Genomic DNA, 14,209 nt, shown 5'->3' on the forward strand with positions numbered 1-14,209 from the left:
GGGCTGCTCCCCCCCAACCCCGGGACCCCCCCGGCCCCGCTGCGGCCCCGCCGAGGGCCCCGGGCCGCGGCCCCCTCAAAATGGAGGCGGCGGCGCCGCGGACCCCCCGCTCCAGTCCCCAGCGGGGAGCCGGCCCCGCCCCCTCGGCCGCCGTCAGCCAATAGGAGCCCCGCGCGGCCCGGTGACGCGCAGAGGGTGCCGCCGGCGGTGGGTTGCGATTGGTCGTTGCGGGGAGGGGGGCGGGGCGAGAGCGGCGCGGCGCGGGGCGCTCGGGGTCCCCCCGGCGGGGAGCGGCGCCGCTGGGGCCGCGGGTTCGAGGCCCGGGCCCGGCTCATTCGTGCGCTGAGCTGCGCGGCCTCAGCCCGGGGGGGGGGAACCCGATGGAAACGGCCCCGCTCCGGCCTCGGGGCTGCTCCGAGCCCCCTCCACCAAAAACCAGGCCCCGGTGGCACGGGGGGGGGGGGAGCAGCCCGGCACCGGGAGTGCACCCAGGGCAAGGGAGAGCCCCCCCCCCCGCACCCCTCCGAAAAAAAGGGAAAAGGAAAAGAAAAAAGAAAAATACTGTTTATTTCACACCACTACATCAAGTGCATCAGGCTGCCGTGGCCCCGGCGGGGCCTGCTCCCCCCCCCCCCCACGCTCCCCATCCATCTGTCCGTCCGTCCCCATCCGTCCGTCCATCCCCTGGCTTGGAGGGGGGGGCTCAGAGGGGGGCGCTCCCCCCACTGCGGGACCCCCAAATCCTCCTCCCGGCTCGCTAACCCCATGCGGTCCCCCCCCGTAGTGCAATGTCCCCACGGGGACGGGGGGGGCACGGGCACGGGGCCACCCTTCTGGAGGTCCAGCAGCTCCTCGGGGTCTCGACGCCTTCGTTTTCGGGTTCCCGCGGCTCTGTTTGCTCCGAGGGGGGAGAGGGCTGGGAACCGGGGGGGGGGGGCGATGAAATAAAAAGGGGGTGAAACTCAACCGGGGCTCACCGCTACCAGGCCTCAACGCTACCTCGGAAACACAGAGAAGGCGCAGAGAAGGGAGAAAATGGCCCCAAAAAAATGAAAAGTCACTCCTGGAGGGGGGGGGAGACCTGACACGGAAAGGCGGGGAGGGCGGCCCCCCCCTCACCCAGGGACACGGTGAGTGCAGGCGGGGGTCCGGCACCACGCACGTAACGGGGCCACGAGGCACACGGGAGGCGAACACGGTTGGGCCACGCGTGGGGCGGGAGGGGGGCACGGACACCAAGGCGCGGGGTCTGGGGGGGCCCCGAGCCCCCCGCCGGAGCCGGGCAGAGGGGGCGGGGGCCGGGGAAAGTCGGTCACAAAGTGCTGATGGCAGGAGGCTGGGGGCGGGGAGGGGGGATAGGGGGGCTCGGGGAGGGCGTCCGGGCTCGGGGAGGGTGCCCGGGCTTGGGGGGCCCCCCCCTCGGCCCCCTTTCCTTAGGGGATCTGAAAGACGTTGAGTTTGCTGGTGTTTTTGAGCGTCTGTCGGCGGTTGCAGAACCACACGCGGACGACTTCGCGGTCGTAGTTGAGCTCCTTGGCGATCTCGGTGATCTCCTGGCCGGTGGGCAGCGCGTTCTTCTCGAAGTGGGCGTTGAGCGCCTCGATGGCCTGCGGCGTGAAGGACGTCCGGCGCTTGCGCTTCTTGGAGGGCTCGCCCCCCACGAACTCCATCAGGTTCTGCTGCCCCTCCTGGTTGCGCAGCTCGGCCTCGCTCAGCCACTTCTCCAGCACCGGCTTCAGCTTCTGGGCGCTCTTGGGGGTGATGTCGAGCTTCTCGAACCTGCGGGGACACACCGGGAGGCGTTTTGGGGGCAGGGATCCTTCCTCATCCCGACCTCCCTCCTCCTCCTCGTCCAGCAGCAGGATCGCTGCCTCCACCCCGCGACACCCCCAGCCCCGCGCTGGTACCTGCAGATGGCCGACTGGCTGTAGGCAGGGCCCTCGGTGGCCGTCAGGGCCTGTCCCACCTGGGTCTGCGTCAGGCCGAGGGACAGGCGCCGGATCTTGAAGTTCTTGGCAAACTCCCGGATCTCCTCCAGGTTGATGCCGTCCTCCTCCACGCTGCTGTTGGGGGCTTGGGGCTCTGCGAGCGGAGGGACGGCGTCAAAGGCGGCCGGTGGTGACCCCCCTGGGGGCTCCTCTCTCCCAGTAGAGAAACCCAAATCCCAGTACCCCCCCTCGAGGGACTCACTGGCCACCAGCTGGCTGACGGTGGGCGTCTCGGAGCAGGTGATGGGGACGGGTGCCGAGGCCGCCTTGGCCGCCGGCGCAGGGTTGGCGATGACCACGGCCGGCTGCGGGAGAGCTGGGGCCGGCTGGATGGGCTGCACCTGGGTGGGCAGCGAGGGTCAGCAGCGGGGCTGGCACCCCAATCCGTGTCCCCAGTCCGGCACCATGTCCCCGATCCAGCACCGTGTCCCCAATCCAGCACCGTGTCCCAGTGGCCGGCCAGCCACAGGCTCAATCCATGAGGTTAAATGAGCGGCCACCGCGCTGCTTTGTATCGGGGTGGGGTGAAAGGGGCTCGGGGAAGGACAGAGCCACCCAGCCACCCAGTACAGAGCCACCCAGTTCCGTACTGGGTCCCAGCAGCCCACCACGTGCAGGGGGGAGGCGAGGTGCCACGGGGTGGTTTGGGGGTGGCTGGCACCAGAGCCAGCCGGGGACACCGAGCGTCCCCATCCCAGCTGGGAAATCATCCCGACAGGGCCAGGCCACGTCCCGAGGATGCTCGTGGTCGGCCCCAGCTCACCTCGCTCTTGGTGGGGGGCTCAGGGGGGCCGCTTTTCTTGATGGTGGCCGCTTGGATGGTGCCGCTGGCCAGCGTGGCGATCACCTGGCCCTGGGCATTGAGCAGCAGCTGGGGCGTCACCGCCTGCTCCTGCAGGCTCGGGGCCGGCACCGGGCTGGCGGCAGCGATGCCGGGGGGGTTCACCACCCACGGCAGGGTCCCGATCACCTGCGCGAGGGAGGAGAGCGGGGGCTGCGGGGGGGCACGTCCTTCCAGCGCCCTTCCCAGAGCCGCTGTAAGGGTGGGGGGTACCCTGGGGACGCCCCCTCCCCATCCCCGGCGGTACCTGGCCCTGGGCGTTGGTGAGAATCTGCCCCGTGATGCCTGGCACGCTGGAGATGGTGTTGGCGATCACGGGGGCGGCCGCCAGGGAGCTGAGGAGCTGCGTTTGCCCCCCAAGGGAGGCGGCGCTGATCTGCGGAGAACCGAAAGGCAGGGGTTAGGGACGGGGGCTCGGGGCTGCTCGTCCCCCCCTCATCGGGCCACCGCTCATCCCGGGGTCACTGCGTCCCCCCCCGTGGCAGGGTGGCCCCCGTGATGGGAAGCGGTCGCTCCCAGTCCTTTATCCGAGGGTTTTTTTCCCTAAACCACTCGGCGGGCTGCCCGTGAGGCCACCGGAGGGGGATGAGCATCCAACGGGGATGGGGAAACCGAGGCCGGGATCTGGTGCCGGGAAAGGGGAGCGGGCGCGGGCCTGGGGCTGCCCGGCTCCTTACTATGCCGGGGTTAAAGGCAAATCCCGCGGGCTGCACTGCTGCGAGCTGGGTCTGCGGCTCAAGCGGCTTCGCCACGGGCGGCGTGGGCGCTGCAGCGGGCTGCGGCAGGATGGGGGGCTGGCTGGGCACGGCGGGCGCCGGGGGGAACACGCTCTGCGGCTGCAGGGGGGGCCGGGGCTGCACCGCGGCCGGCAGCGGCTGGGCAGGCTGCACCGGGGCCGGTATCACCGTGTTGAGGACGGCGGCGACTGCAAAGAGACGGAGAGAGCGTGAGCCGGGGGGAGCAGGGGACGGCGGGGACGGCCGGGAGGCTCCAGGATGGGACCCGAGGCTCGCTGGGTCCCCGGTCTGCCCCCCTCCCAAAGGGAACCGCATCGCCCGTGCGCTCCTCGCACGTCCCAAAGGAGCTCCCGGCAGCCGTGCACCCGGCTGGGCTGAGCTGCAGGATGCGTCCTGCCCCCGAAGGGCTGCCCGAACCCACACAGAGCTGGGTCCCCGTCCCAGCTGGGGATGGATCCGGCTTTCTGCCCCCGGCTCCGCGGGGAGCTCGGAGGAGGCGATTCCCTGCTGCAGAAGGGCACAGATCCTGCCCGGGCACCGCAGAGCCCCCGCGGCGCTGCCCCTTGGGGAGGGTCACAGCCCCCTGTGGACCTGCACCCGCTGCAGCGGCGTGACACGGCCACAGCCCCAAACCTGCCCCGGACCCCAGACCCCCAGCACTGTCCCTGTAGCCTCATCTCCCCCCCCCCAACCGCTGCCTTCCTCCCCCTCACCGCTGCCTTCCTCCCTCGCGCCGTCTCCTTCCTCCCTCCCTCTCGCCGCCCCTCTCCGACGCTCCCAGCACCTTTCGGCCTCGGGGGGGTCGCCACAAACCCTGCTTCTTCCAGCGCCCGCGATTAAACACCGTTTCAGACCCCTCCTGGAGAGGACGGCCTCGGTTCGGCAACAAGCCGGGGAGGACCAGGCGTGCAATTAAGGATGCTGCAAAGCAGAAGAGCACCGGTTACCTTGCAGATTGGCTATAGGTGGTTTGAAAATTCCCCCTGTAGGAGAAGCAGCCGTCAGTCCGGGAAGGGCAGCGACCGTTGCTGTAGGAAATGTCCACACAGCCAGCCCCTGCTGACCTGCCACTTGACCTGCAATACTGATGGGGATAAGAAGAGGTTGAGTAACTGTCCCTGCTGGAACCATTACTCCTGTCACAACTGTTGCTAAGTTTTCCTGAGTCAAGACCTGCAAAAGCAAACAAGATTTAAAAAAGAACAAAAATCAACGCCACTGCAGACAGCATCAGCGAGGCAAGAGCGAGCACAGTCTTTGCAAAGGGGGCGCGCAGCTGGCCCGGGGTCCCTCCCATCTCAGCAGCTGGGTTCCCAGCTCCGCGGAGCCCCCCCCCCACGACCCCCCCGAGGGGGGGAGGTGCCCCCCATATCCCCCCCCCCCGACCACCACCACCACCACGGCCGTGGCTCTGGCAGCACCTCGGGCGGCGTGGTCCGGGAGGCAGCTCCTGCGCCCCGTGCCAGCAGCCGCCGTCGCTGCCCCGGGTGCCCACCACCAATGGGTGCCCCCCCCCCAAGTCCCATCCCCGGGTTCCTGCCCCCCCCCCCGGGGTCCCCTGCAAGCTGCCGCGCTCCCCCTGCCCCTCCAGCCCCCCCCCAGTGCCCCAGCCCCGTCCCATGCCCCCCCCGGGGTAGTTACCTGTGGGGCGGCCAGCGGGGCCAAGGGCTGCGGCTGCTGGCTGGTGGCGTGGCCAAAGGTGCCGCTGGGGGGGCCGCTGCTGGGGGATGCTCCGGCTGCCGGCTTGGTTTTGCCTTGGGGGGGGCAGAGGAGAGGGTTTGAGAGGCGCTGGGGTAAGGGGGGGACCCAAATCACAGCCACAATGCCCCCCTGGGGATGAGCGTCCCTCCCAGGGCTGTCCCTGTCCCCCCCCAGGGATGGTGCTGGGGCAGCACCACAGCAGCAGCCCCCCCATGGGATTTGGGGGGGTCGTTGCCTTGGTTATGGGATGAAGGACAAGGGAGTTTGGGGCTTATTACCGGGCAGAGACCCAAGGAGGGGGAAGGAAGGGGTTAGGAGATCTGGGGGGGGTGCACGCTGCGCCTGTTCCCCCCCCCCAGCCCAAATCAGGAGTGGCTGCGGCGGTGCCAGCACCCGACGGGGGCACCCTGGGGCGGTGGAAGTTTTGTAACTACACAAAAACAGTTTCCAGAAAATGGAGGCAATTCGCTGCGCGGGTGAAACCTTGCATTCTTCTGCTAAAGCTGTTTTAGTTAATTTGCATTTGCATTTTCCAACCCAAATGCACAGGAGATGGTAAGATTTCTAAGCTATCGTTAACATCCAGGTAAGAGGAAACCTCGTTCCTAATCCTTATTTATTACTTTTGAAAGACCTGTTTATTTTTTGAGCAACCTCCTGTATTTATTCTGCGCAACTTCTAATAACGGCAGCCCCTGGGTACAAAATCCACATAATCCTCTTCTATTTTTGTAAAAAGAAAGACACCCTTTTCCTGTCTTCTCCTTCGTCAGAAAAAAAAAAAAAACAAAAAACTTTTACCAAATAAATACTTTTCTCATCTACGAGCCAGGCATTTCTCAGATTTGGGTCGCTGCCCAGAAATAGCTACAGGTCCATGAAGGTTTTTTTGTAATAATAAAAAAAAGCTTTTTTAATTTTTTTTTTTTGTAGCAAAATCGCCGTGGTTCTAAGACAAGGTCTAAGCGTTGCTCTGGGTGCAGGATCCTTCCCCCTTGCAGCTGCCGGAGGGGGAGAAAAACCCTCAAATTTTGCTGAACCCTAACGGAGCTCGGCACAGGGATGCTCCGGAGCGAGGGATGGGGGCTGCTCGTCCCACTGAGCATCCCCAAGCCCAGTCTGCCTGCAGGGCTGGCAGGAGCGGGGCAGGAGAACATCTCACCGGCCGCCTCCGTGCTGCACGAAGTCTCGGTGCTGGGCGGCACCTCCTCTCTGCCCGGGTCGCCGCTCCCTGGCGGGGAGCCCCGTGTGCCCTCCCCGGGTGGCATCTCCGAAGGTTTCCTGTCCTCCTCGGCCGGCGGCGGGGCGTCCACGCCGACCTCCAGCACGCGGATCGTCTCGTGGCTGGACATGACAATGACCTGCAGAGGTGTCCCCAAACGCCCGTCAGCTCCGGGGGCTGGCCCCCGGCTGCTGGGCTCCCCCCGTCCCGTGGGACCCCTAAAACAGAGCATGCAGAGCCCCCCCAGCCCCTCGAGAAGGGGTGTATGGGGGTGGACGCCGCCCCAGCACAGAGGGGTCTGGGCCAGCATTTTGCTGTCTGAGTTAATTAGCAGCTTTGGGGCTCCCCTGTAATTAACCCCAGTCCCGTGTGCATTGGAGGGTGATGTCTGCAGTGGTAAAACACGGCTGGCAACGGCTTTGGCAGCCCCAGCAGAGCTGGTATTTGCTGCTAAAAACCAGCAAAATGGCAAAACTCCCTGCACAGAGGCAGAACAACGCCGGAGTGAACGGCTGGGGCTGGGCGAGCCCCCGGTACACCACCTCCTGCACGGGGACATGGGGAGCCCAGAGCAGTTTTCCTCCTGTGGCTGGAATTTTGCTCCTGCAGCTGCAGTTTTGCTCCTCTGGATGCAAAAGCAACCGAGAGCAGCTCCCAGGGCTGCGGGGAGCTGAAGCGTGGAGCAGTTTTCCTGCACCCACTGCCCCCCCTGCCTCGCCCTGCGTGCCCCGGGACGCGGGGTGCCCCTACCTGCTCGTTGACCGTCAGCGGGGCCTCCTGGGTCTGCACGGCTTCGGGGTCCATGGTGTCCCCGGGGAGGCGGGAGAGGGCAGGGGGAGCCGGCTCACACCTTCCTCATGCTGCAAGCGAGGGACACCGCAGTTTGTCCCCGAGCCACCGGGCACCGTGGGGCCACGTGCTGGGAGCCAAACGCACCCGGAGGCTCCCCGTGCCACCCTGCACCCAGCCTCCCATTTTACCAGCCCTTTACCAGCCCTGGCTGGGGCTCGGGGAGGTGCAGGGCTTGCTGACACCCCCCTGCCCTGCTCCAAGGGGATGCGTGAGCCTGGGGGGCCCTTCCGAGCACCCCGTTTCCAGCAGGAGGCTGTGGAAGAGTCGGTGTCCCCCCCCCCGGAGGGGTTGGGACCGTGGGGCTAGCCCAGTTGGTTTGGTGAGGGTCAAAACGCACAGCGAGCAACGAAAACTCGCTCCGGGGGCCAAGCCTCTTCCCCTCTCCTCTCCCACCGTGCTTGGGGAGATGAGGGTTAGGGTTAGGGTTAGGGTTAGGGTTAGGGTTAGGGTTAGGGTCATTAGGGTTAGGGTTAGGGTCATTAGGGTTAGGGTTAGGGTTCCTGCAGCCCCCTTTCCAAACCCTCAAAAAGCAGCCATGAACCCGTGGCTGCTTGGGCACAGAGCGGGTCCCCAGGGGTCTCAGTGACACCCCCGGCTCTCCCAAGCCCCCAGTGCCGAACATCAGCAGCAGGAGCCTCGACCTGCTCCGTCCCAAGGGGACCTGGGGCGTTGGGGTGCTTTGGCTGATGTTTTTGGGGGGTGAGACGAGTCGCTCCCGACGGCAGGGGCTCGGCACACCTGTTGGAAGGCGGCTCGTCCTCCCCCAGCGCCCCTCATTATCCCGTTTGGTCACGTAGTGTCCCCTCGCCGCCTTACAGGAGCATAATTGCCTTTATAAGAGGCTTATGAATTTTTTATTAGGAATGTCTCTGGGACACATTTAACCAGCCGGCCTGGATGACATTCAAAATTACTTGATGCATGTGCGAAGGTGTCCTTGTTTGTGGAGCTGCGCAGGTGCCTGGGGCGTGTTTATTCTGGTGGGAGCAGCCAGACCCCAGCTCAACCTGCCCAAAATGCCCCAAAACGCTGGGTCCTGCAGCTCCCTCTGCCCTGGGCCTGATCCTGTCTCTGCCCTGCGTCCTGAGCTGGGGCCAGCATCTGCAGTTCCTAACCATCACTTGGATCCCGCCACTCCAAGGGTGCCCAAATGGAATTAAGAGCCAAATTCTCATTTAAAACTCACCAGGGGCCGAGCATCTCGCTCCCTGAGGCTTTTCAACCGCTGCTCATCATTTATCATCGGCAGCCAAACGATGCCGGGGTCCCAGCACAGCACCAGGACGGGGCTCGGCAGCCTCCTGCCCCTGCCATGGTCCTGCCGGGCTCATCCCAAAACCTCGCCCAGGGCTGGGGGGCTGCAGAGCTTCAGCCCCATGGCCAGATTCGGGGGGGGGCATCCCCACACCCCGTGACTGCTCCCCGGTACCCACTGCGAATTTTTAAACCTGGCCCGAGCTTCAGAGCACACAAACACCTTGGGATGCCAGCGCACGGTTTAATTAACAATTTATTCCGGTGCAACGGAGAGCAGGGCGAGGGATGAGCTAGTGGCTTACGCAGGCAGCTGGCGTAATTAAAAGTTAATGAGCTCCCCGGCAGCCAGAGCTGGGCGAGTGGCGAGGAAGCCGGAGCAGGGGATGCTCGTGCTGCCTGGGGGCAGGTGGGGAGGAAAACTCTTGGACCCGAGGTGCGAAGGGTCCCGCTTTGTGCAGGGCGAGAGAGGGGGACAGAAAACTCGCAGCGGGTGGCAGGCGCAGGTCGGGGGGCTCTGCCCTGCCTGCTGCTGAATTCCCCCCTCCGGCTGCAGTCTGGGTGCTGCATATCGCGATATGTCGCCTCTGTGTCCCCTGGCACCCAGGAGCTGGGGAAGGGTCTCGGTCCCGTCCCGTCCCCTCCCTGCCTGGGATGTCACCGTGTCCCCGGGGGGAGCACTGGGGCTGCCTTTACGGAAGGGAAGGCCGGCGCTCACTCACGGTTTGCTCGCGGTGCAGTCGGGCTCCTGGAGGGGCTCGGGGCTGGTCCTGGGGTTCAGGCAGTCGGCTGTGGGGAGAGAGAAAGCAGGGCTGGAGGGGAGGGGAGGCTGAGCCCCGGGACAAGGAGCCCCGAGCCGAAGAAGCGAACTGTCCCCAGCACCGTCCCCAGCACGCGCAGTAGCTAAAAGCTAAGGCACAAATTCGCCTCCCTCGGGGACTCGGGGGGTCGCGACGCAGGGACCCCTCCGCAAGCACCAGGGCTCGTTTCCACCCATCCAAGCCCCCAGCCCCACGAGGGGAGGCGAGGCCGGGAGCCCTGTCCAGCCCGTGGGTTTCTCCCAGCACGGCCGGAGCAGCGAGAGGCTGCGGAGGGCATCGCGCCCGCGCCAGCCACCGCCTCTATCGCCGCAAGGGGCTTCGATCCGCTCAGGCTTGCCCCGCGGGGGAAGACTCAAATAACGCAGAGAGAAGAGGAGAGAGAGAGATTTTTTTTTTTTTTTTTTCCTCGGTGCTGTGCAAAGAGACCAATTAGTGCGCTAGACGATTAAACAGACATTTCATCATGTCAGGCTCGGCGCGCTTTGGCGGCGCGCTTTGGGTTTGGGAGCGGGCTGCTTCTCCTCCAGCAGCCCTTCTGCAGGTCGGCAGTACCATTTCATTTTCCTTCTTCACACATTTTTCGCAATTAATGGGACAAATAATTTGTCCAGATGGTGGTGTTAAGTGCACGCAGCAAGAAGACAGCCATTTCGCAACAGATGGCGACAAGGAAATGAAATGCACAAAATAATAATAATATTTAAAAAAAAAAAAAAAAGAGGGGGGAAAAAAGGAGAGGATAATTTAAGATGCTCTGAGTCTCACTGTGAATATAATTGCCATGTTAATTACAAGCGTTGATGAGTCAGAAACGTAGCCACTCGGATCCCAAGTGGGCAGAAATCTAAGTTTGAACAAACTTGCCACAGGTGAGGAACCCTCAGAGGTTAATTAGGGCCGGTCCGTACGGAAGACATTTTGGACACGGTTACAGCTCGCTAATTACTCGCTGTCATTACCCCAGATTAATTCCTCTGGATGGCCATTCCTGCCCCAGGCTCGGGACTTTCCAAGCTCCATGGCGGGGGAAAGGCCCTGCCACAGGTGGGCGAGCCCTAAAACCGCGGTAACACCGATTCCTCCCCCAGCTGGGCCTTGCACACTCGCACCCCAACGTGGCCAGTGCAGGACCCAACGCGCCTTTTTACCCTTTCTTGACCCTTTCTTGAAGTTCATGGCCCCTAAGACGTGTCAGTGCGAGGCTGACCCGCTGTTTAATCGTGGATGTTGTGCTGTGAGCCCACCGGCCTTTGCAAAGGGGAAATCCAGCCCTTGAAACCTCTTTGGTTTTCACAGCACGGCCATTGGGGTTTTCTCTTCGAAGCCCAAACATCTGCTGGCACCCCAGAGGCACCGTCCCGAGGCTCCCAGCGCACCTCGGGCAGCGGGCCCGGCCACGGCTACCGATGGGGAAACTGAGGCAGGGGATGAGATGCACCCCCCCTGCCACAAAGCGGTTTGTGGATCTCAAACCCCTCAAACCTGTCCATTTCTGACAAAAACAGGCTGCTCGGAGCTGCCGGGAGCATTCCTGCAGCTGAGCTGACACGGTGAGCTCCGGCAGCCCTGGGCTCAGCCCCGCAGCATCTCGCTGCCGGACCTGAACACGGCTCCTTAATGCAACCCGGCGGGGCAAAGAGGCTTACGGGACCCAGAGCCCCAGGAGATGAGCCTCTAATTCCTTCGGCTGTGCTTAAAAACACGTGCCTCCGAATCAAAATCTGTCCACTAAGCAGCGGCAGGATGCAAATCTGATTTCTGCCCCATCCTTTTGGCACCACAGGGACTCTGGGATGGCCTGTTGGCATTGCTCAGTCGTGGTGAAACCCCGGGCACACAGGGCTCGGGCCACCGGCACATCCCTTTGCGTTCCCAGGTTGCTGAGCTGATTTCACCCCAAAATCAGGCCCCAGACCCCAGCGTGGCACAGTACGAGGACCTCGGCTCCTGGCGCAGGACTGCAAAATGCTGATGTCCCGTTACAGGAGCAGCTCCTCGGTCCCCGGTCCAAGCCCTGCCTGGCTGGCTGCAGCAGGGAGCGTGGTTTTACAGCCAGCTGTAAATTCCTGGAGATTGGGGCTCTAAGGGAAAGCTGGCGTCAGCCGTAACTGGAAGACGGCGAAGGCTTCAGGACAGAGGTTTCTTCTGCTGGGAGGGCTTTGGAGCAGCTCCCCGGTGCTCCTGGTTACTCATCCATGGCTTGAGTCAAGCTCGTTCCTGGAAAAACCCATGCCAGGGCTTGGGCCGGCCAAATCTTGAAGACGAGTCCGGGAAAAGGCATCGACGAGCCCAAGGGGAGCCCTGCCAAGGCGAGCGGAAAGACGCAGGGGCTGCCTGGAGCCAGCGAGAGCCACTTTGAGCGAAGTGAGCGGGGCCGAGCCGAGCTTGGCTGCGTGCCCACGGGCACCAGGGCAGGAGCGAGCTTGGGGAGGGGTCTGCGTGGCTGAAACGGAGCCCCCGGCACGTCCCAGCCTGCAGCCCCTCACCCCGGGGCTGCGTTTTGGCATGCAGACACCTGCATGGGACAGAGCACCAAAGGGACAGGGCGCTTTGCATCAGCCGGCAGCGACGTGCCCGGAGCTGGCACCGCGCGCTGCGGTACCCCAGCCCCAGCACAACCTCGCAGGGGAAGCACCCCAAATCAGTCGACCAGGGCTTCCTGCCAGCTTGGGGGCTTAACTCCATTATTTGCAAAATCCTCTTTGCGCCGTTGAAAATGAAGATTTTTCTCCTGGCTGCGTTGTGCTTTTACCCTTTCTGGCCACTATTGCCCTAAAACGCCCCCGGGAAAGTGGGGGGCAGCCCCATGCCCTGCGCCCACCTCTGCCACCGACGGCTCGCATGACCTTGGTTGCATCACTTCACCTCCCATCACCTCCCACCTCCATGGGGTTTGGGGGTCAAAAGCCCATCCTGACCCCAAATAAAACCTCGGAGGACGATGGGGATCCCCCCTTCCCCCGGCACAGACCCCGGCACCGGGAGCAGCCGCGCGGTGACTTCCCAGGGACCCGCTCGTCTCCCCGGAGAGCCGGGAGAAGGATTTTTATTCCCGCTGCGCCGCCGACGCCGGGAGGAGAGGGATGAAGTTCACCTCCCAAGGTCATGCCAGAGGGTGGCAAAACCAGGAGCAGATTTCCCGTCCCTCGAGCCGCTGCATTCGAAGCTCCCATCTGGCTCCCCCCAAAAATAGCGACCGCAGCATCGATCGCCTGGGGCTGCCAACGCCAGAGGCACCCTGGGGGGCCCAGGATGTCTCGGAGGGACGGCACAGTGGGTCTGGGGGGGGACAGGACCCCCCCACGCACACACACACACAAAAAAACAATAACACCACGGTCCTGTGGAATGTAATGGGGGGGGGGCAGTGCTCTGCCCCTCAGTGGGGTGGGGGGGCTAAAAGGGGGTTCCTGGGTGAAGATGGAGCCCGTGACGGCAGCACGGGATGGGGAGGGGGGCGAGGAGGGAGGCAGCCCCCCCATCCCCTGCACCTCCAGCTGGGGCTCTGCGGCACCATGGAAAGTGCCCCCCCCCCAAAAAAAAAAAAAAAAAAAAGCAAACGGGGGGCTCAGAGCAGCAGCACGAGCTGCCCCCCCCCCCCCAAGGGGTGAGCTGTCCCCGGGGCAGGGACCCCCCCGCAGGGACACGCGGCCCCCCCACTTTGCCGCTCGCCGTGCCCAGCCCCACGCTATGCCCCCCCCCCGAATGTCCTTGCCCCCCCCCGGCCGTACTCTCCATCCTTCCCCGAGGTGCAGCATCGCCCCCCCCCCCCGTGTCCCCCCCTCCCCAGGGCTCTGCTCGCCCCCCCTCGGAGCCCCCGGGCTCCCAAATCCCTTCCGAGCACCTGCACCCCCCCGGATCCCTCACCCCGAGCTGGGGGGGGCCCTTCCCCTCCCACCCGGGGGGGGGCTCCCTTTGCCCTGCACCTCCAGCACCCCAACACCGCCCCCCCCCGCAGCACCCTTCACCCCCCGCTTTATTCCTCCTGCCCCCCCAACCCCCACCTCCCTCACCCCCAAATTATTATCCCGTGTCCCCCCCCAACCCCGCTACGATCCCATTTTCCCCGCTGTGTGTGTGTGTGTGGGGGGGCACCCAACACTCCGGGACCCCCGTTCCCCCCCCACCCTCCCCACTCCCCCCCTTTTCCCCTCGGTGCCCCCCACTTTCCCCGGTGCCCCCCCCCTCCCCTCTTTCCGCCGCCTCTCCCCGTTTTCCCCGCTCCCCCCCCCCCCCCCCCCCGGCCCGGACTCACCCGGGCTCTCTTTATCATAAATATATAAATTATGCTAATTACGGCATTGCATATTCACCGCGGCGGGGCCCCGCCGCCCCCCGCCCCGGCCCCGGCCCCGGTCCCGGCCCCGGCCCCGCACTCACCGGCGGCTCCGCGCGGCCCCGCGCCCGCTCCCGCTCCGCTGCCGGCGAGAATTAAAAATTCATCGCGGCGGCGGCGGCGGCACAAAGGGGAGGGAGGCGGCGAGCGGGGCCCGGAGGCTGGAAGAGAGAGGGGGGGGGGGGGGGGGGAAGGAAAAAAAATATATATAAATAAATAAAAAATAAAATGAAGGGGGGACGGCCCCGGCCCGGAGCTCCCCGAGGAGGGAGGTGGTGGTGGGGTTTTTTTCTGGAGAAAAAGGGAGGTTGGGGTGGGTTTTGGGGGGTTTTGGTGGTTATTTTTTTTTTTTTTTCGTTTTTTTCTTTTTTTCCTTTCCCTCGGTGGGATTTTTTAGCTGCTGCGTCATGAACATAATTTATGCGCAGGCCTTTGCCGCATCCCCGGGCTGCCACGC

General features: G+C 64.4%; 1 protein-coding gene across 3 annotated transcripts; it reads right to left on the reverse strand.

The window, feature by feature from the left end:
• Positions 1 to 546: 546 nt before the first annotated feature.
• Positions 547 to 13,864, reverse strand: POU6F1 (POU class 6 homeobox 1). 3 transcript variants are annotated; one of them, XM_084500142.1, is made up of 13 exons: positions 13,797 to 13,864; positions 9,318 to 9,384; positions 7,240 to 7,349; positions 6,430 to 6,628; positions 5,208 to 5,320; positions 4,514 to 4,650; positions 4,280 to 4,425; positions 3,507 to 3,754; positions 3,077 to 3,205; positions 2,752 to 2,958; positions 2,191 to 2,329; positions 1,908 to 2,082; positions 547 to 1,779 (listed from the first exon to the last, which is right to left on the reverse strand). In XM_084500142.1, the coding sequence occupies exons 3-13, from the start codon at positions 7,291 to 7,293 to the stop codon at positions 1,434 to 1,436; spliced, it is 1,893 nt and encodes a 630-aa protein (XP_084356268.1). In that variant the 5' UTR covers positions 7,294 to 7,349; positions 9,318 to 9,384; positions 13,797 to 13,864; the 3' UTR covers positions 547 to 1,433. The 3 variants fall into 3 exon arrangements, with proteins under 3 accessions (XP_084356268.1, XP_084356269.1, XP_084356270.1); XM_084500143.1 differs by lacking the exon at positions 13,797 to 13,864 and adding an exon at positions 13,714 to 13,741; XM_084500144.1 differs by lacking the exon at positions 4,280 to 4,425 and having other exon boundaries at positions 4,514 to 4,739.
• Positions 13,865 to 14,209: the final 345 nt, after the last annotated feature.

This window comes from Aythya ferina (genome assembly GCF_964211825.1).
Source record: "Aythya ferina genome assembly, chromosome: 28".
NCBI classification, from domain to species: domain Eukaryota; kingdom Metazoa; phylum Chordata; class Aves; order Anseriformes; family Anatidae; genus Aythya; species Aythya ferina.

Coding starts and splice junctions, on each gene's coding strand:
- POU6F1 (XM_084500142.1), bottom strand. CDS start 7,293: ATGGACCCCGAAGCCGTGCAGACCCAGGAGGCCCCGCTGACGGTCAAC. Junction 2,959..3,076: donor TCACCAACGCCCAGGGCCAG/GTACCGCCGGGG, acceptor TCCCTCGCGCAG/GTGATCGGGACCCTGCCGTG. Junction 2,083..2,190: donor CGTCAGCCAGCTGGTGGCCA/GTGAGTCCCTCG, acceptor CTCCGCTCGCAG/AGCCCCAAGCCCCCAACAGC.